Source organism: Giraffa tippelskirchi, chromosome 9 (assembly GCF_054371585.1).
Source record: "Giraffa tippelskirchi isolate mGirTip1 chromosome 9, T2T-mGirTip1v1.2.pri, whole genome shotgun sequence".
NCBI classification, from domain to species: domain Eukaryota; kingdom Metazoa; phylum Chordata; class Mammalia; order Artiodactyla; family Giraffidae; genus Giraffa; species Giraffa tippelskirchi.
The window spans coordinates 40638781-40661666 of NC_137283.1; the positions used below are offsets into that span (position 1 = coordinate 40638781).

At 35.3% G+C, this 22886-nt stretch overlaps 1 protein-coding gene across 1 annotated transcript in view; it reads right to left on the bottom strand.

The window, feature by feature from the left end:
- LOC145519833 (uncharacterized) overlaps nt 1–22886 on the bottom strand; it is a 176335-nt gene that overhangs the window by 100891 nt on the left and 52558 nt on the right. The window contains exons 3-4 of the mRNA XM_081524726.1: nt 6336–6379; nt 1872–1928 (exon numbers count right to left, since the gene is read on the bottom strand). Coding sequence (XP_081380852.1) covers nt 1872–1928; nt 6336–6379 — 101 coding nt within the window. The remainder of the gene's footprint in view (nt 1–1871; nt 1929–6335; nt 6380–22886) is intronic.

Sequence of the window (22886 nt, forward strand, 5' to 3'; positions counted from 1 at the left end):
CCACAACAGTTGTCCTAATGCCTATCTCATATATGGAGATGTCAGATTATTTTCTCAGTACTAGATTCAAATTCAAACCTTTTTCCCCAAGAACACTAAATGCATAAATGATATGTACTTCTTATTGCTTGATATCAACTCACGATATTATTGTCACTGGTAGCAGTACCTGTACTAGTAATAATAAATTTGATCACTTGCTAAAGGCATGCTTTTTCTTTTTGTAATAAGAAGTTAATCTGTGAGAAGATACCACACTACCACATGAATAGTCTACTTCCCAGCAACCTTTGATCCAATAGTTATAGCATTTATTAATGATCTTTGCCTAACTCAAGTATTACATAGTTTCAAAAGAAGAATCTCCTATTCTACATTTATTAGTTTGTATGCCCCCCCACACACAACACCCCAGAAAAGGAGTTTCTCTCCATTTTCCCTTTCGCTATATTTATCTTTTTTTAAGTACATCATGTTTCCCAGGTGGCTCAGTGCTAAAGAACCTGCATGCCAATGCAGGAAATGCTGGTTTGATCCCTGGGTTGGGAAGATCCCCTGGAGAAGGAAATGGCAACCGACTCCAGTATTCTTGCCTGCAGAATGCCATGGACAGAGGAGCCTGGTGGGCTACAGCCCATTAGGTCATAAAGAGTCAGACTAAGTGACTGACACAACAGCAACAAGTACATCATGGACTCAGACATCTCTTGTATTTAATGTGTAAGCCATTACTTGCATCTCACATTTTTGATGCCCAAAGTATTCCAAATTTGGACAATGTAAGAACTTTTCTATAAGCTTCTGTTTCTTTTTGAAATATCACCATTAGTCTTTCAATATTTTCTTGCTTTTTAGCACTAGACATTTTGTCCTTTCCCTGAACCAGACCTGGAATCAGCCATTTGTTGAGTACAGGATGATATTTAGAAAACATGGCATTTGATGTGTTTACTGTTATTAGGATATCTTGCTTCAAGTCTATAATAATTGCTTAATATTATTAAAAATACACACAATGTTCAAATCTCTAGAAGTGTCAAATTTCTGCATGTCTGTGTGTTTTTCTCTCTGTCCCTCTTTTCCTCACCACTTTTCTTTATGTTCTTATGCTACTATGAGAATCCAAATAAGGTCAATATGTTGTAATTGGTTATGTGCCTTCTCTTTATCTTTCTTTTCAATTTATTTGCTCAAGAAGTGTTTTCTATTCTGCTGTGGATTATCCCACAGTATGATTTTGCTGATTATCCCCAAGGTATAATCCAGCATGTTCCTCTCCTTCTAGGATTTTCTGTGAATTGGACACTAAATCTAGAGATTTTTTGATTTCTTGGCAAGGGTATCTCATAAGTGACATAATTTACTTCCAGTAGGAGGTGTATAACACCTAGTTGATTCTTGATATGGGATGTCAAGAACCAATAAAGATCTTTATTGAGATCCATTAACTTATTAGAATTGCAAAAGAGTGATACACTACTTATTCCATCTTCATATATTAGCTGAAATACTCATAAATACACATTTCCCATCACCAAATATCTGGTTACCCAGGAATATAATTTGAATCAGAAAATAAGAATATGTTAGATACCTTCCATTTAGCAGCAATCTTTTTTCCAGAACAATGAGTTGATAACCTAGATAATCCAAAAGTGACCAATAATTTCTTTGCTATCATGCATTCATGGATTTAAACCAGTTTGACATGTTTCAGATCACTGCAATTCTTTTCATAATTATGTTGACAGTGTTACATGTTACATCCAAAAAGAGTCTATTCAAGATGGTTCCTTAATCCTTTTGATACAACACTAGTTGTCTTTGGTAATTACTTTACTTTCTGATATAACAAGATATTTCAGGCTTACCTTGTACATTTTCTGCCCAAGATTGTGAAATCTGCATTTCTTCATCAAGTCTGGTTTCTTTAAATGGAAATTGAGATACAGAGAACACAATCAGTACCCTAAAGGTATTCAATGATTTGGGATCATCATTGTTTTGCAGAGCACTTTAGTGGAAAGGGCTAGGAAACTTTTTTTTTTTAATGATATAATAAAGCATGTGTTTTCACTGATATTTCCAATTCAAATCCATAACTACAGGATTTTTATTAACTTCATCAAGATACTTCATAAGTAACTGTAACTTTTATTAATTTCGTAAGATACTTCATCTTAGTATCTTTATTTTCTTTCTCCTATGTAAAATATTCCAGCTCTCAATATCCAGTTATTATATTCTATCCCACAACACACATTCACCAGTCTCAAAATAACACCTGCATTACCACCAACAATATGATTACCAAAACCAGCTTAATATTATTTTGTCTTTTTTGTTTTTTCCTTTAGTCCTTTGTACATAATCCACTGGAGATATACAGTCAACTTTGGTTTAGTTAACTATAATACAAATTTAATAGACATAACACCCTTCTTTGTGATTGTGCTACCAGTTTCAAATGGTAAAGAATCTGTCTGCAGTGCAGGAGGTCTGGGTTCTATCCCCGGTCAGGAAGATCCCCTGGAGGACAAAATGGCAACCCACCCCAGTATTCTTGCCTGGGAAACTCCATGGACAGAGGAGACTGGCAGGCTACAGTCCATGGGGTCGCAAAGAGTCAGACACCACTGAGGGACTAACACTTTCACCAATTTCATATATTTAGATTAATTTATTTTATGTTGTTTTTGTTTTTAGTATTATTTTTTAATTTCATTTTGTTTATAATGATATAAAATACTTACATTGTTACAAAGTCAAATCTATAAATCAAATTATGTTCACAGAAATGTAGCTTCTGTCTCCTTCATACCATATTCTTTCCCAAAGAATAATAAGTATTTTTGTCTGTTTATTTAACTTTCCATTAAATATAAACACTTCCCTGGTGGCTCAGATGGCAAAGAATCCACTTGTACTGCAGGAGATCCAGGTTCCATCCCTGGTTTGAGAAGATCCCCTGGAGAAGAGAATGGCTACCCAATCCAGTATTCTTGCCTGGAGAATCCCAGGACAGAGGAGCCTGGTGGGCTACAGTCCTTGGGGTTGCAAAGAGATGGACACAACTGAGTGACTAAGCCACACACACACACACACACACACACACACACACACACACACACACACACATGCAAATACGTGTGTATTCTCTTTCTCCCCTTAAAAATACAGTAACATAAACGCACACTTTCTCCACCTCATTTTCTTTTCCATTGATGCTATATATACTAGAGATCTTTTATAGAAGATATTCCTCATTCTCTTCTACAGCTGCATGATAATTTATTGTGTAGCGTCCACAGTGTCCTGTTGATGAACAGGGAAAAGTTCAGAAATTTCCATACTTGTGCTACCACAAATAATGCTGGAATGAAGAGCTTTTCACTTGGGTCCTTTGCATTTTTGCTACTTTACTGCATTTTGCCACTGTACCTTCTAGAGCTCTAGAAATTAGAACACTAGCTCAAAGGTTATGTATGTATAATTTTGCTGTGCGTGCTTAGTTGCTCAGTCATGTCTGACACTTTGCGAACCCATGGACTGTAGCCCACCAGGCTCCTCCATCCACGGAGATTATCCAGGCAAGAATACTGGAGTGGTTTCCATTCCCTTCTCCAGGGGATCATCCAGACACAGAGATTGAACCTAGGTCTCCCACATTGCAGGCAAATTCTTTGCCATCTGAGCCACCGTAATTTTGCTAGATGTTGACAAATTCCCCTCCAAATGTTTGTATTATTTTGATTCCTATCACCAATATATAAGAATACCCATTTTTCCCATAGTGTCACCAGTAATGTAGGTTATCAAACTTTTGGATTTTTGCCAATATGATAGGTAAAAATTATTTTTCACAGTATGTTAATGTGCATTTCTCTTATTATAAATGAAGCGGAGCATTGTTTTACTGTTAAGAACAATTTCATGAGCTATTTAATTTGCTAGCCCTTTTTTTCTATAGAGTGGTTGACTGTTTTTCTTCTCCATTTTAGAGGTTCTTTATACTTGGTCTGTGATAAAAATTGCAATTTTTTTCAATTTTTCTTTTGTGTTTCTATGTTTGGTAAAAATATTTATTTTGTTTGTTTTTGCCATGCCAAGTTCTTTCTTTTTACCACGCTAACCACTCTTTTCCCTTCTGGAGTTCATGAACTTTCCACTCATGTTTGCTCCTACTACTCATATGATTTTTTTTTTACCATTTAAATACCTCATGTATTTTAAATCTATCCTAATGTTCATTATGAGGAATATATCCAATTTTATATATTTCACCATGGCTGTTTAGTTTATTCCAGTACCACTTATTAAAAGTTCATAATTTCTCATAGATTTGGTATGCTGCCTTTATAGTGTACATAACAACATACAGTGTTGCCATTCACAATGAAGTCCATGGGTTTTCCATCTTGTTCCATTAGTCTGGCCATCTGTTCGGGCATCATGATCACTCTGTCTTAGATAAGTTTTTTTTAATATATAGTTGGTCTATCCCACTCCCATTGCTCTACTTTTCCAGTGACTTCCTACATATATTATATGATTCTTTTAAATGAAATTTATAATCAGTTTTTCTATTTCTAAGAAAAATAATCTGATAGTCGTTGGGGGGGGCTGTGTTAAATTTATAAATTAACTTAGGGAAAATTGACCTCTATATGATGTTTCTTCTATCTATTCAAGTTTACAATATGACATTCCATACGCTCAAACTAATCTTTGTGTATTTCTAGACCATTTTATAGCTTTCTTCATTAACTGTGTTAGTCGCTCAGTTGTGTCTGACTCTTTGTGACCCCATGGACTGTAGCCCACCAGGTTCTTCTGTCCATGGAATTCTCCAGGCAAGGACACTGGAGTGGATTGCCATTCCCGTCTCCATTTCTTCATTATATGTTTTGGATATTTCTGTTTAAATTTGTTCCTATTTATTTTAATTTAGGTATAATAAAGTGAGTCTTCTTTTCCATTACATGTCCTACACAATTTCTTTCTCTATATAATAAGGCTATTGTTTTGAATATTGATTTATAATCTACTACTTTACTCAATCATTTTATTCCTTGTATTAGCTTTCCACTGATGCATAGGGCTTTTTGGATAAATAAGAATATCATCTGAAAATAGAGATCATTTTTCTTTTTTTCAAATTATTGTGCTTCTAACTGCTTTCTCATATCTAAGTGCTGCCACCTTCAGAGGCCTCAGAGCTGTGTCCCAGGACACAACTTACTTAAGTGCATTGGTTAATATTGCAACACAGTGTGAATTAATAGTGTGTTTATAGTTGCCATGTTTAGTATAAATATCTCCCAGATACTGCCTTCTTATCTATAGGAATGTTATTCTGCTCACTTTACTAGAGATTTTTTCTTCTAATAACTGTAATCCCTTTTTTGGTACTCATATTTAGGTGAAATGAGTTTTTCTATACTTAGTAATGAGGGTGGGTCAGAATAATAATACACAGTTGGCAAGTAAAATTTAGAAGAAGTGACACTAATAATCAAAGCAACAAAAAACATAAAATATGTAGTGGTAAAATTAACAAAATATGTGCAAGGCCTACACATAGAAAACTACAAACACTGCTGTAGGAAATTACAGAAAGTTTGAGTAAATGGAGAGAGATAGCACATTCATGGATTAAGAGACTCAATGTTAATAAGCTACCAATTCTTCCCAAACTGAAAATTCAAAAATATGTGGAGATAAACTAACACACTTATAAATAAACACATGGGTCAAAGAAGAAATCTTAAGAAAAACTTGAAAGTATTTTTTAACTAAATGAAAATGAAAACACATTACAGTTTGTGGGATACGGTGAAAGTAGTACTCAGAAGGAAATTTATAGCACTGAATCCATATAATAGAAAAGAAGAAAAGTGTAAGTTAATAATCTAAGTTTCCACATTAGAAAGCTATAAAAAAAAAGAAGACTACATTAAATCAAGCAGAAGAAAAGAAATGCTAATAGAGTAGAAATAAATTTAATTGAAAACAGGAAATCAATAGATAAAGAGCTATGAAATCAAAACCTGTTTCTCGGGGCTTCTCTGGTGTCTCAGTGGTAAAGAATCCACCTGCCAATGCAGGAGATGTGGCTTTGATCCTTGGTCTAGGATGATCTCACATGCTGTGGAGCAATGAAGTCCATGTGCTACAACTACTGAGCTGTGCTCTAGAGCCCAGGGGCTGCAACTCCTGAGCCCACGTGCCACAACTACTGAAGCCTGAGTGCCCTAAAGCTTGTGCTTCACTACAAGAGAAGCCACTGCAGGGAGAAGCCGGCACACTGCCACTAGAGAGTGGCCCCCACTCACCACAACTAAAGAAAGTCCATGCAGCAATGAAGGTCCACGACAGCCTAAAAAAATAAATCAAAAAGCAAATAAACAAATTTTTAAAAACCTGTTTTTGAAAAGATCAGTAAAATTGATAAGCTTCTAGACAAAGAGGACACAAATTACCAATGTCAGAAATGAGCTATACAAATTACCAATGTCACTACAAAACCCATGGACATTAATGGATAATAAAGGAATATTCTGAACAGCTAACTGTATTCTCAAAGATCTGATAACCTAGATGAAATGGACCAATTCCTTGAAGACCAAAACTCAAACAAGAATAAACAGACAATTTGAATAGGCCTTTATTTATTAAAGATATTGAATCAATAATTAATAATTTTTTGACAGAAATCACCAGGCCAAGATGGCCTCACTGGTGACATCTACCAAACATTGATGGAAGAGATCATATCAACTTTTCAAAAATCTTTTTCAGAGGATAGAAGCAGAGAGGAAGTGGCACAACAGGAACTCTTACTCATTGCTGGTGGGAATGCAAATGGTACAGTCACTTTGGAAGGTAGTTTGGTGATCTCTCACAAACTAAATATACTCTTACCATATGTGTGTTGGTTGCTCAGTTGGGTCTGCCTCTTTGAGATCCCATGGACTGTAGCCTCCCAGGCTCCTCTGTCCATAGAATTCCCCAAGCAAGAATACTTCAGTGGGTTGCCATTTCCTTCTTCAAGGGATCTTCCCAACCCAGGGATCGAACCCGAGTCTCCTGCATTGCAGGCAGATTCTTCTCCATCTGAGCCACCAGGGCAGGTACTCTTAATATACTCTTACCATACAATTGAGTATTCACACTCTGGTATTTACCCAAAGGAGCTGAAAACTTATGCCCACAAAAAAAACTTGCAATGGATGTTAACAGTAGCTTTACTCATGATTGTCAAAGCCTGGGGGGGGAACCAAGATGCCCTTCAGCAGGTGAATGAATAAATAAACTGTGGTACATCTAATGTGATTGTGTGCTCAATAGATTAGTCGTGTCTGACTTTTTGCAACTCCATAGACTGTAGCCCACCAGCTCCATTGTCCATGGAATTTTCCAGGCAAGAATACTGGAGCAGGTTGCCATTTCCTACTCCAGGAGATCTTTCCAACCCAGGGACTAAACCCACATCTTTTGTGTCTCCTGCGTTGGCAGGTGGATTCTTTTACCACTGAGCCACTTGGGAAGCCCCTGTATCTACATGAGGGTGTATTAGTCAATGCTAAAAAGAAATAAGCTGTGAAGCCATGAAAGAAATACAGAAGAAAATTAGATGCATATAACTAAGTGAAAAAAATTCCATTTCTAAATGCTACATATTGTATGATTCCAATCTGAAAAAGATATATACTGTAAAATTATATAGCATTTTAGAAAAAGAAAAAATTATGGGGACACTAAAAAATCAGTCCTTGCCAGAAGCTGAGGTTTAGGAAGGAAGATATGAATAGGTGGAGCACAGAGGATTTTTAAGATGGAAAAAATACTGTGTATGAAACTATAATGATGGTGCATGTCATCAGACATTTGTCCAAATCTATGGAATGTATAAACACCAAGAGTGAACCCTGAGGTACACTGTGGACTCAAGGTGATTATGATGCATCAATGTAAGTTCATCAGTTGTAACAAATGCCCCACTCCGGTGGGGGATATTGATAATAGGGCAGGCTTAGCATATGTGGGGGCATGGAGAATATGGGAAATCCCAGTGAATTCTGCTCAGTATTACTGTGAACCTAACACTGCTCTTAAAAAAACAGTCTTTAAAAATTTTGTATGGAAATCCAAGGACCTCAAATAATGAAAACTACTTTTCAAAAATCAAAGTTGGAGGATTTAAACTATCTGATTTCAAGATTTATTATAGAGCTATAGTAATCAATATAGTGTAGTATGACATAAAGATAAACATATAGATCAATGGAAGAGTCCACAAATTGACCCACATAAATCCGATCAACAGATTTTTGACAAAGATTCCAAGACAATTCAATAGCGTAATTATACTTCTTTCCATAAATGGAGCTAGAACTGGATTTCTGTATAGGAAAAGAAAAAAACAGAAGATGAGCTTCAACCCCCACTTCTCACCATATGCCAAAATAAACTCAAAAATATCATACACTGTAATCTTAAAGTTTAAACTATAAAACTTAAATAAGAAAAAATCTTTATGTTTTTTGGATCAGATGTGTCATAAATTAAACACAAAAATATCTCATTATAAAAAATGATAAACTCGACTTCGCAAAAGGAAAAACTTCCATCCTTCAAAACATACAATGAAGAAGGTGAAACTACTAGCCACAGACTAACAAAATATTCAAATCAAAAAAAAGAAAATATCTAAATAAATATATCTGAAAAAGATCTAGTATCTAGAATTAATAAGGAATACTTTAGCATTCAATAATAATAAGACTAGCAGTCAATAAAAATAAAGTTGATTTCATTAAACAACTCAGTGAGGCCACTACTCTATACTCCTTATGAATTGATATCTGTTATCCTGAGTCCAGGTGGTACAGGGGTAAAAGAATCTGCCTACAATGCAGGAAATACAGGTTTGATCCCTGGGTTGGCAAGATCTCCTGGAGTAGGAAATGGCAACCCACTCTAGTATTCTTGCCTAGGAAATTCCATGGACAGAGAAGCCTGGTAGGCTACAGTTCATGGGGTCACAGTCAGACACAACTGAGCACGCACACATGTATTCCGAGTCCAAATCTGATCCCATGACCAAAGCTTAGCAGGACTGCTGACTGCTTGATACTGGTAGAGGTAAGAGCATCCAGTTTCAGGAATATTGCTTAATTCATTTCAGTTCAACCTTTCGTGCACAATGTGGAACAAATTAAAACACAGAGAGCAGGGACTTCATCAAGTTTACAGCCCAGGTTGTAAGAACTGTTTTGAGTCTGTTTTGTTAATAACACTTGTCAACTACAAGTCTGTATGTAAGACAGCAAAGTGAAAAAAGGAAAAGGAATATATAATACAGGGCTCAATAGCTAAGACAGTTGTAGAAATTTAAACACTGAAAATTAATTTAATCACAATTGTGATAGAACTATATCGAGGGATGAATCGAAATACTCTATATTTTCCGGAAGCTAGGATGTTATAAATTGAGAGTTAAGTCAGAAATCACATCTTATATAATGTACATTGACTCATGGAGTTGTACCAAACTGAACAATCATATTCAATAAAATGTCACAATGAACACCAGACTCCTATATACAAGATTAGACCACAGATAAACTGATGCAAGGATAATTCTGCATGGTCTCAAGGTTTCTAAAAAAATAAAATCATTGATATTCCATCAGCGAGGTCTGACCAATCCGTGCTAAAATCACCATAAATTTTATAATACCCCTTTCCTACCTCCTATTGAGACTCATCTTTGTTCTGCATAACGTAGGGTCTCCTTTGTTGCAGCAAATAATAAAACTAACTGCTGATTTCAGGTGTGTTCCTAACGGTCTCTTGCTGCTATAGAAAGAAGAATGGGAAGACAGAAAGAATAGAGTATGTGGTGACAGATTCTTATCCTCCATAGTTGGAAGTGAATAGATGATGCATAAGATGTCTAAACCAAGAAGCAACAATAAAAGCATGCTATTTAAACATAGGGAGATAAGCATCAAAAAAATCACCTAAGGAAACTGAAAGTGGTTGCCTCATAGAATAAGTTAGAAGACTGTCCTTTTGTTTAAAATCTTGCACAACTATTTGAATCTTTAAGCTATTTGCACATATAACTTTGATGATAATGAAATTAATTTGAAAATAATAAACTAGACAGATATTTCAGGACAAAAGAAGAATGAAAAGCCATATTCCATTGTTTATCTGAATTTATAGATTAATATTCCTACCCACTTTTAATGTATTCATTCAACAAATACCTATTAATATTTATTGAACACTACTAGGTACCAGACACAATTCTAGGTAATGGGGATACACTAGAGAAAAGGAGACCAAAAAAAAAAAAAAAACCCCTGCCCCAGAGCCTGTTGATTTTAATTTTAATTATAGATAGAGAACAGGGCAGGAAATTTCTAAAATGAATCTGAAGCATCTTGTAGTAACAGAATGTAAAAAAGTGCTCCAAAAAGAATTCCAATAACGGGTGCATGACAAAGAGACATAGAAGCCAACTGAAAGAGCTCACAATGGTCAAAGATGTAACAATTTTAGCAACAAAATAAAGGAATATTAGATTAGCCCAAAGAATACATTAAATACATATGAGTCCATATTGATAGAAGGAGAGCAAGAGGAAAGAAAGAACAAATTTCCCAGGAAAAAGAATTCCAAATAATTTATATAGCTACTCCACACTTTACTGTGAGATGTGTATAGTGACTTCCTTCCCAAAAGTACATTATGGAAAGGAGGGCAAAAGAATAACTTTATAGTGGAGAAACCTGACAAACACTACCTCAGCTAAGTAATCAACGTCAACATCGATAATGATAAAGTCATGTTGATAATATTTACTTGGCATGATGGATGAAAATGGTACTTTACTTTTCTGATCTTCCAACCAAAAACTCTTAACTCCAGCCTAATCATGAGGAAAAACATCAACATATCCCAGTTGAAGGACATTCTACAAAATATACAACCAGTACTCCTCAAAACTGTCAAGGTCAACAAAAATAAGGAAAATCTGAGAAACTGTTACAGCCAAGAGGAGCCTAAGGATATATAATTAAATATAGCATAATATCCTGAATGAGATTCCAGAACAGAGGAGAGCCATTAGGTAAAAACTAATGAAATCTGAATAGAGTATGAACTTTATTACAAATTGTATATCAGTATTAGTTTTTTGATTATAACATACATGCCATACTAATGTAAGATGCTAATAATAGAGGAAACTGGATATAGGGTACATGGACACTCCATACTATCTCTGAATTTTTCTGTAAATCTAAAATTACTTTTTAAAATAAAGCTATTTTCAAAATTTTGAACAAATGAAAAAAATATATATATAGTCAGATTGGCAATTTAGCAATTAGGGTCTATTCTGCTCTTCAATAACAATTATCTACTAATTGGCTAAGTCTCCTCATCATGTGCTTTATTGAACAGACTGTCTAAAAGCCAAGATTATGAATTGCAAATTGAATATCCTAGAAAAATGTGTAAAATGGACATATGCTTAAATATCAAAAGTACCTCTCTCTGGGGGGAAATCACAGGTGAACTTTCTGTTGCTTTCTGTATTTTCCAAGGTACCCACAATGAGCATGTAGTACACACAGAATTTCAAAAGGTAACAAAATAATAATAATAATAATAAAAGAAAATGTGATTTTGGTAAAATTTACAATTAAATAATTTACATTCATGTGCTGCAGAAGGCATCTTAAAGGAAGAGAAAGAATATTCTACAAATACTGATGTCAGTCACTGGGTTGGGAATATTCTACAAATACTGGATGCCAGTCACTGGGCTGGGCACTTAGCATGCATTATTTTGTTTAGGTGTGTAAAATAAGAATGTCCTTGAATTGAATCACATTTGGAGAGTAATTTTATGTTTCTGAAGCCGTTGTAAGTTTAAGGCAAAAATACTAAAGCATGCTTTTTAGAATTCCAATCACACATTTTTTGCTCTTACGCTAAAAGCACAATTAGTTACCCATCACCTAACATCCCATCTACTTTTTTTCTCGTCACACATTTTTATTTGATCCACTTCTGAAGAGAAGCCAATACACCATGTCCTGCTGATGTATAAATCTCTTAAACTAATTTTATGCTTCATTGTAAAATAATTGATTTGTGATTCACAGGACACTAATTAACTCGTATAAGCCTTTAATAGTAAGTAAATAATTAAGTTTTGAAAGCGATAGCACATAATTGTGTTTAAAGGGACTCTTTTCCACAGTTTGATTTTGTTTGCTTTTTATGTTACATAAAATAAAGATGGAGAAAAATTTTAATCACACTGATCACAGAGTTAGAATCGCAAATTTCATATCTGTGTCAATATCTTTACATAGGGTTCCATTTTCTGTGAAAGCATATATTGAAATCAAAACTATAATCAATAACAAGCATATATTGTTTTTGCAAGTGAGTACACAAAGTGGATGCTCAGTAATTTTACGTATTTGTGGATTTTCTCTCTAAAGATTTCCAACACACTTGAAAAAGCTGTTTTTTCTTCTAACATCTTTTTCTGGAGGTGATTGCTAAATTTCATAAAGTGACAATACTGTAAGTATTGAATGCTGGCTCAGTATTTTGTTATATTAATACATAGTCTGATCTAATCCTTACAGTAATCTGTCATATACATGCTATTATCCCCAGTTTAAAAGGAATTTGTCTAAAGTCACATGGCAGTAGGTAGAAAAGCCGTGTTTCAAACCTATGAAATAAGGAAGCGCTTATTCCAAAGTCCAAAGTCTTAACCATGCTGCTGACTGCGCCTTAACATCAGTGTCTGCCTTTAACACGGAATTAGATTTGGTTCCTCCCTACTTTTCAGCTCCCACTGGTTAGTTGAACTTGCTCTAGTTCTGTCCCACTGTGTCTAAACTACCCTCATCTCTCACCTACACTTCTGCAGTAGATTCCTATCTATGAATCTCAAGGTCTTCCTAACTCTTTCTTTATGTCCCTTTCCTCCATCCACTCCCCTGGCCTCAATCCATTCTCTGCACTGTAACCACAATGATCTCAAACCATGTGGCCTATAAGCCACGATCTGTTTGCTACATGACTATCCAACCTTCACCTTGCATGATGCTACCCTTCATCCTGGGGGCTCCTGCCACACAGGTCTTTGTCACACATGAAAATGTACCATACTCTCTCCTACCACAGGGCCATTGTATATGCTGTTCCCTCTTCCAGGATCACTCTTCGCCTAGTTAACTCCTACTTACCTTTCACATAACAACTCATAATCATGGCATCAGGAAGCCTTCCTTGACCTCCATATGAAGACATTACTCCTCCTATTAAAAGCACTCTGGCAACGTGCATCTCAGTCCTTTTACATACTGCCACTACAACGATATGCTTGTTTTTGTGATTACTCGATTAGTGTCTGTTAAAGTCCCTAAGCCCTATCTTACACCAGATAAGCCCAGTGAGGGCAAGGACAACTCTGTTTGCTTTTGCACACACAGTTTCAGCATTCAACAAATGCCAACAAATGAACAACTATTACCACTCCCTACTACCATCATCTTCTAGGACTACAATCCTTCCTCTATAGGAAGAATCTTCTCTGCTTCTCAATCAGGTCAAAGATGGGGGTAAAAAATAGGGCAAGGTAGGGAGAGAAATAAAATGATAGTAGTGGCTGCAAAATACACCCCCTGGGATCCATGGACAAGAATTCCAACAGCTACTTTAAATTCTAGGTGTTAGTTTCAAATGTATATCTTTAGCCTTCAACCTGTACTACAAATTTCAATGTCTATTCCACTTGAATTTCTTTTTTTTCTTCCAGTTTTATTGAGATATAATTGACATTCAGCACTAAGGTGTGCAGCATAATGATGTGACATATATATAATGAAATTATTACCACAATAAGCTGAGCGAACACTGATCTCATATAGACACAAAATTCTTAAAATAGAAAAAAAAAATTTCCTTCTGATGAGAACTCTTGGCAACTTTCATATATAATATACAGCAGCATTAATTACATTTATCATGTTGTACATTACAATCCTAGGCTTACTTATCTTATAACTGGAAGTTTGTACCTTTTGACTACCTTCATCTAATTCTCCCCTCCCCAGCTTTGCCTCTAATCTCTCTTTCTATGAGTTTGCAGTTTTTTTGAAATATAATTGACCTATAATACTACGTTAGTTCCTGATACATAGTGACTCAACATTTTTGTGTATTTCAAAATGATCACCATGATAAGTCTAGTTACCATCTGTCACCATACAAAGATATTACATAATCATGGACTATATTCCACACACTGTACATTTCATGCCTATGACTCCTTTATTTTGTAAGTGAGAGTGTGTACTACTTTTTCTAAAAGGCATTTCAAATTTAACATGTCCCAACTTGAGCTACTTTAATTTCTCCTACAAACTCTCCCTAGTTTTCCCCCACCACAATGAATGGCATCACCATGCATCCAAATGCTTGGGCCAAATACCTAGGAATCATGCCTGTTTCTCCTCTTTCTCATATACCCTACATATAAATTCAAATCTACTCCCTGTTCAAAACCCTCCAATAACTCCCCATGATACTTAGAATAAAATCCAAAATCTTTATTTCACCTTAAGGCTCTTTGTAATGTGGTCATTCATCACTTTTCTGATCTCAGTTGCTCTCTTTCTCACAAGAGCTAGCATCATCGGCTTCCTTCCTGTTCCTCAAAGATGCACATGACCATCTCAGAATCTCTGTTCATGTTTCTCTGGGCCTGAAAGACTTTTACCGCAGATATCTGCCCAGCTCACTTTCTCTAAGGCACTATTCACATATTCCCTTATTGAGAATTCTTTCCTCATTACCATCTCTACATAACCCCCACTATTGCTCTATAGCTGTTTATCTCTTTTTCTTTCTTAACAGAACTTATCATTACTGACATTAAATTATATAATTATTTCTATGTTTATTCATTGTGACTCCATACTATATTGTAAACCCCTCAAAGGTTATCTATCCTGTCAAGCATCCTGAAGATTAATAATTATCCTATGAATGAATGAACATAATTTTCAATGTCCAACTATTTTGAATTATGTAACAGTTTGAATTTTTCATGTCGACTAGATTTTGAATATTAAATAAATGAACTATTTCATGACTAGTGTTAAAAAGGACAAAAATGCAGAATGCAATCTTTTAATGGATAGCTAAGAATGATTACAAATCTGTACAAAGTAGTTGTAAAAAAAAATGTTTTATTGTTGTGATTTCTTAATTGGTTTAAAAACCTCAGAGTCAGAAAAGTTATTTCCTTTATTGTTTCCCTTTAGCTTGCCTCTATAAAGTCTGTCATCAACCCCTACTCATGACAGTATCATGGCAAAAATACTGTGTGTCTATGAAAAGACTACATAACTTATAAGGAAAAGACAATGGCATTCAAGGCAGTAAAGTCATTAAATGACTCACCCTGTGACTACCCAGCAAGTAAAGCTTAAGAGATGTGGAAAGCTCACTATTGATTTTTTTTTTTATGTTATCCTAACATTAACACCAAAAATAACAAATTTCTGATTCAAGCAAAAAAGAAAAGATGACAGGCAAGTTAACACCATAGTTTCTATTTTAGATAATGGATATTTCACCCTAAAATTTCCAGCATGCCAGAAGAGAACTAAGAGAACTCTGTTTTATTCAAGTATAGTTGATTTACAATGATGTGTTAATGTTTGCTGTACAGCAAAGTAATTATATATATTATATGTATATTTTACATATTTTATATATTATAATTTATAATATATATTTATATAATTACATTATATATTACATATTATACATATATATTATATATTACATATAAATATATAGTATATATAATAATATATATGTATAATATACTATATATATTGTGTATTATATTATAATTATATATAATTATAATATATATAATATAGTATAATATATATGTGATATATAATATATATAATATATTAATATAATACATATAACTGAATATATATATATGCATTCTTTTTCATGTTCTTTTCCATTATGGTTTATTATAGGATATTAAATACAGTTCACTGTGCTATACTGTTGGACCTTGCTTATCCGTTCTATACATAATAGCTGGCATATGCTAATCCCAAACTCATAATCCATCCCTCCCCCAGCCACCTACTCCCTTGGCAACAACCAATCTGTCCTCTATGTCTGTGAGTTTGTTTCTGTTTGGTCAATAGGTTCATTTGTATCATATGTTACAATCTACATATAAGTGATATCATATGGTATATGTCTTTCTCTGAATTACTACACTTAGTATGAAAATCTCTAAGTCCATCCATGTTGTTGTAAATGGTATTGTTTCATTGTTTTTTGTGATTGAGTAGGATTCTACTGTTTATATGTACCACATCTTTATCCATTCATCTGTCAATAGATGTTTAGCTTGTGTCCATGTCTTGGCTACTGTGAATAATGCTACTGTGAGCATAGTGATGCATATATATGCACATACTTTTTGAATTGTAGCTTTCTCCATATATATGTCCACCAGGAGTGGGATTGCTGAATCATATGGAAATTGTATTTTTAGTTTTTTGAGGAACCTCCTTACTGTTTTCCATCGTGGCTGCACCAATTTATATTCCTGCCAACAGTATAGGAGGGTTCCCTTTTCTCCATACCCTCTCCAGCATTTGCTATTTGTAAATATTTTGGTGATGGCCATTCTGACTGGTGTGAGGTGGTTCCTCACTGTAATTTCAGTTTGCATTTCTAACAGAACTCTTCATAGGACTCATATCCACTTAATTAAGCAGGTCAGAAAAGCTGGGAGTCAGCCTGCACACTCCACTTGCCCATGCTCCACACCACCCTTTTCCACTGCTCATCATCCAATCGAGTCTATCAGTTTTATATACTAAATGTGTCTCAAAGTCATCAGTTGATTGCTTTAGGTAGCCACTTTCCTAACCCTCTTACTTGGATAACAAAACAGCTTCCTGAAGTTCTCCCCACATTCACATTTTTTCCTTCAGATCCATTCTCCAGTCTACAATAAAGTGATTTCTTGAAAATACACAGTGGCTTCTTTTTGCCCTGAGGATGGTCTTAACATGAGCTAACAGATAAACGTATTTTGGCCTCGGTCTAGTTCCCCAGTCTCATCTTACACCACTTTTCCCTTTACTCTTTACACTTGAAACACATCATTGTCCTGTTAGTTCCTTGGAAGTGCACACCTTTTTTTTTTTTTCCGCCTCAGTACCTTCTCACAAGCATCATTCTGATTTCAGATTAAAGGTTGCTTCCTTAAAGGAAGTCTGCCAGCACCTCCAGACTACAAGAGGTTCTCCTATTAAAAACCTTCATAGCTCTGTGCAATTTCTGCCCCAACATGTGTCATAATTTTACACTTAATTTACTTATTTATTTAATGTTTCCCTTCTACATCATACTGTAAGCTTCTTGAAAGGAAGAACAATGGTAGTGTTGCTCACTATTTTATTCCAACACTTAGCATAAAACCCAGTATATCATAGAAACTCTAAAATATTTTTCACATAATAACAGCCTGAGATGAAGACAAATGGTCAAATGCTGCCATATGCAATTTAGGTTACATTTAAGAGCATTTTCCAAGCACCAATGAACATTGCAATGGGGTTCCAAAACAGGCTGAAAAAATCATCACCTGTGGAGACTTAAAAACAGGATATATTTACGTCTGTCTAGAGCTGCACTGCTCAATGTGGTAGCCACTAGCCACATGGAGCTATTGAGTTCTTAAAATTTGACTAGTCCTAATTGAGATGTGGCATAAGTATAAAATGCACCACAGGTTTCAGAGACCTGGAAAAAAAAGTAAAATATCTGATCAATACTTTTCTTATTGATTACATGTTGAAATAATATTTTGGTAATATTGGGTTAAAAATATATTGCTAAACTTAGTTTCACCTCTTACCTTTTTTAATGTGACTACTAGGAAATTTAAAATATATGTAGCTCATAGTGTATTTCTATGGGCTGTGATGGCCTGTATATTTCAGGATGATACTGCCTGAAGATAAGCATGACACAGTGAGACAAACTGTTTGCGTGGATTTGAATACTGTAAGAAGTCATGAAGAATCTCCTTCTGTTAGCCCTGTTTTTCTATCTCCCGATACTCCCCAGCCCCACTTGACTGTGCCTGTGCTACTTCACTACTTGTCCAAATATTTGTTCAACATATTTCCCCACTTGGTCAAACAAGATTTAACAGGCTGAATTTCAAAACCTCTTCTCGTGCTTTTATTTAATCAGTATCCTAAAGGCTGACATAAAGTTTGCAAAATTTAGCTTTCTTATAATACTTTACTGAATTCTAAATTCTAGTTTGTTGACAGAGGGCTTGGGACAGTTTGGCATGATGAGTCATTTCTATACAAAGTAGCCAAACAGTGAAAGAACTGTTTAGAATTGTAGACACAGGGTTTTACAGATTATTCTTCTACCGCTGAAAGCAACACCTCTCCTCATAATTTTCTTTGTATTCCTACTACAGTTTGCCCATGTCATTTTTACATGCTGTCTTCTTTCTCTGAAGATCTTGAGACAAATGAATGTACATATTTATCTTTGTATCCCTAGCCTCTAATCTAGCACAGTGCCTGGCACAAAGTAGGCACTCAATAAATTTTTTCTAGAATGTGGTGAATGAGGGAAAACACTCTGATCACTCCTTGACTCTAATATCAACACTTACTACAGATTCAATTTATGAGTTTGTACTTAATGAACCACCAACCAGGGATTATTTTAGAAGCATTTCATGAGTGTGTGTTTAGAGTGGTTATATCAAAGGTAGAGTCTTGAACTTCCCTATAATGCCAAGGACTTTGCTTTAAGCATTTCACAGGTTCCATACACATTAACTGAATAACAAATTGTAATTCTTAGACCAAGCATGAATCCCACTTACAGGTGAAGGACCTGACCAGGGATTGTTCTTAGCATCACTGACCTCTTGGGCAACAGGCTAAGCTTATGTATAAAATTATTATTCACACAGCTTAGTGACTATACCAGCAAAATCATAAGCTAAGTTTGGGATAAGCTGCTACCACTGAAATATGAAGGCCGAATGATTCCTTCTGAACAGAAATGCTCCAGGCATAAAGATGATTGAAAAACTACATCAAGAGTATGTCTAAAAATTTATCTTGGGCAATTAGGTCTTGAAGAGTAGAGCAACAGAGTAGTTGCATGTACATGATGGACAAATATATACAACCTTGATGTTTGACCAGGAGCAATCAAGCTCTTGCTTCAACACAAGGACACTGAGAAACACAGCCTCATGCCTATTGATTGCCAGAAATCAACACAAGGAGGCAAACAACTTTGGTACCTGACAGCTTGAGAGAGTTGCTTCATTTCAGCAAAAGTATAAGGCAGCCTAACTAGGTGAAGGACAGTGCAGCAAATATCCATAGTTTTAGAAATTTCTGCTAATCAGAGGACAGTCCAAGTGTATTCTTGGGCTGAGTCCAACATCTGAATGAAATATAAACATTAACCACTCAGGAATAAATAAATAAGGAATTCAATTTGTGGGATTTCAACTGGATGATTCTCATTGAGGAGTTACAACCTCAAGTCAGAAGAGATTTTGCATCATAGCAGATTTTTCTTCCAGACTAATAAAGCCTAAGTAGCAATACCATAAAAGATGGTTTTTAATTACAAAAGGTGTGTGTGTGTGTGTGTGTAGACTTTTCAACATTTTGTAAATAACCAATATTTATACATATAAGTGGGTGACCTGGACTACATCCAGGCCATAACTATTTTTATCCTTGCTGGTCATCGAACTTCCCAACAATAGTTTTCAGAAATTGTGTATGGAGAAATTGAAATCCCATTTCAGTAACTGATAGACAGTGGGTCATAGGCATTGTGGCAAGTCACAATCTCTAGCCATTCCACTTTTCCATAAACAAAGGAATAATCTATAGATGTAGATTCAACTAGGGGCATAAACAATATCTGTTTAGCATACTCTCTTCTTGGTAAGAACTACCATTTGCCATTCCCAGACAATCAGTATTACAAACAGGTTCCATGTAAACTCATACAAGCCTATTTAACCCATTTGTGGCTGAAATACAATGGAAGAAGATAATGAGAGAGAAATAGGAAAGAGGCATGAAGGAAAAATGGATTTCCACAGAGCAATGATAACACACAGGTAAACTCTAAGAGAAATTATAAGTTACTATAAGCTATATTATGAATTAATTAATATATTCGACTATCTGAGTACACAACTACCACTTACAATAATGTTTCCGTGGAGAAACATGTCAAATTTTTTTCTGAAATGAAATCAGTTTTGTTCCATTTTTTCTTAGAAAAGATAGAAATAAAGAGCAGTAAAAAGAATAGTACAGATGATTACCCTTTTTAAAGAATACTTATTTGGCTGCACTGGTTCTTAGCTGTGGTACACAGGATCTTTGATCTTCATTGTGGCATGCAGGATCTTTAGTTGCAGCCTGTGGAATCTAGTTTCCTGACCATGGATTGAACTCAAGCCCCCTTCACTGGGAGCATGCAGTCTTAGCCACTGGACCACCAGTGAAGTCCCCCGATAATTTTTTTAAAAAAGAATTCATTTCCCCTACTTACTGGGGATACAGGCAAATATACAAAGCATCTGTGTGCTAACTACCTCAAAATGATGTGGGGTGCCATGAAGCACAAAGAAGGGGCATCTAACTAATCTTGATGATGGTAGAGAGGTAGCTTCGAAGGAAGGTGTAGGGGGAATGATTTGAAAGAACTGAAAGAAGATAAAGGTATTCTAGGCAAAAATAAAATGACATATTGTGTGTTGGAAACAAAACAAATAAAAGAGATAAGGAAGACTCCCAGGTTTCTGGGTTTAGCTCCAGGAAGGTAGTGGTATCATTCACCAAAAGAAGGAATAAAAGCAGCTTGAGGAGGAAGATGTATACTGTAGCTTTGGATGTGTGAGTCTGAGTTATCTAAGGAACACACAAGTGGTGGTACTACCTAGGGGCCAGGTGGACACATGAAACTGAGACTCATGAGAGAGCCTTCTGGACTGCAGATACAGATTTTTAAGTCATAGAGAGAGTAACTGGAGATGCTGGAGAGAACAAGTCCCTCCCAGGGGTGTATTGCCGTGAGAAGAAGACCTAGACCAGAGCTTGAAAGAATAGGTAACAAAAGATGGATAGCCAGAAGGGTTGAAGGAAAAACAAAAGATGCTACTGAAGCAACATAAAAGGAGGATTTCAAGAATCAGAGTGATCAACAAGAATGATCAAGTAAGATAAGGATTGATAAGTATCCACTCTCTTTAGTTACATGAGGGCCACTGGCAACTTTGGCAAGAACAATACAGTTGAAGAGTACAGGAGGGCATCATGATGGATTAAGGAATAGAGGCAGGTGAGTAGATGATTCTCAAAATTGTGCCTATCAAGAAGTATTGGGAAGGTAACATGGGCTTGAGGGAGACATTTTGTTTCATTTTTCCTTGTTTACAAATCAAGTAAAGGATCCAACAAGAGAAAGGAAGAATTTGAAGATAGAAGAGAGGGGCAGTCACAAAACTGAGGGAAAGAATGGGATTCAGAGCCCACGTGGAGGGAATTAGCCTTAGATCGGAAGAGGACTAAGTAAATATATTCTCTATGGGAGGAATAAGAGAAAAGGAGAAAGCTGTAAGAGGAGGATAGGTAAAATTATAATTTTGTTGGCTGGAGTTGAGGGTGTCCTTTCTGATGACTTTTATTGTCTCTGTGCAGCAGGAAATGATTTCATCAGTTGAGGAGAGGTGAGAATAAGAATGTACAGAGCAACCATTCTGAGGAGAGTTGAAAGTGGGAGAAAGAGTTGATTCTACACACACAGAAGGCTTGCCAAACCCTGCCAAGAGCCTAAAAAGGTTGTGTGTGTTTCACCAACAACTGACTGAAGGGCTGGTTCATGGGCTCTAAGCTCTAAGATTTATGGACTGGGAGAAAAAATGGAAGTGAATAAACTGGTTGATCCTTATGAAATGAAAGAATAATTGTTGGGGGAAGATATTAAGAGACCTAGAAGAATTAGATGTTTAAATTTAATATTAGCAAGGGCAGAGTAATTCTGGGAGATGGAGAGATACAGGGATTAGCCACTGGAGTAAATGGCTGAAGTTCAGTGGAGATAAGCATATGATAGTTGATAGGGTCACAGAACTGAGATACTACTCTTGTTGGATACAATGCTCACAAAGACATGGAAGTCACTCAGAATAATGCTACAAATTGAAATGAAAAAAATTAACAGATTATCTTTTGCTAATGAATGCAAAAGTTTTGATAAATGCCAAAATTTAAGTGAAAACAAAATGACAGAGGAGGGGAATGTCATAAGGATATAAAAAACAACCTGAAAAATTTCCAATGTCCAAAGCTTTTTGAGCAACAAACCAATGATAGTTTTGGATTATAGTGCATAAAATAAAATAAATATCTATTACTTTCTACTGTTATAAATAAATGATGAAATAAGTAAATACAGGAGAAGGAACAAATCTTCCATACAGAATAATTCTAAATAATAAATTTGAAGAAAAGAAATAGAAAATCATCACAGCTGAATTTGCTTTAGGCATGAACGAATGGATGAATGCTCAAAGCTGCAAAAGATTAAGAAGAAATGCAATATTTACATTGCTAAAACTATCTCACTAGTATATTCCTTAATTATTATGGTGGTTTTAATGTACATACAAAAGTTTTTTTCAGTATTTTTCAATATTCCTTTCTCCAGAA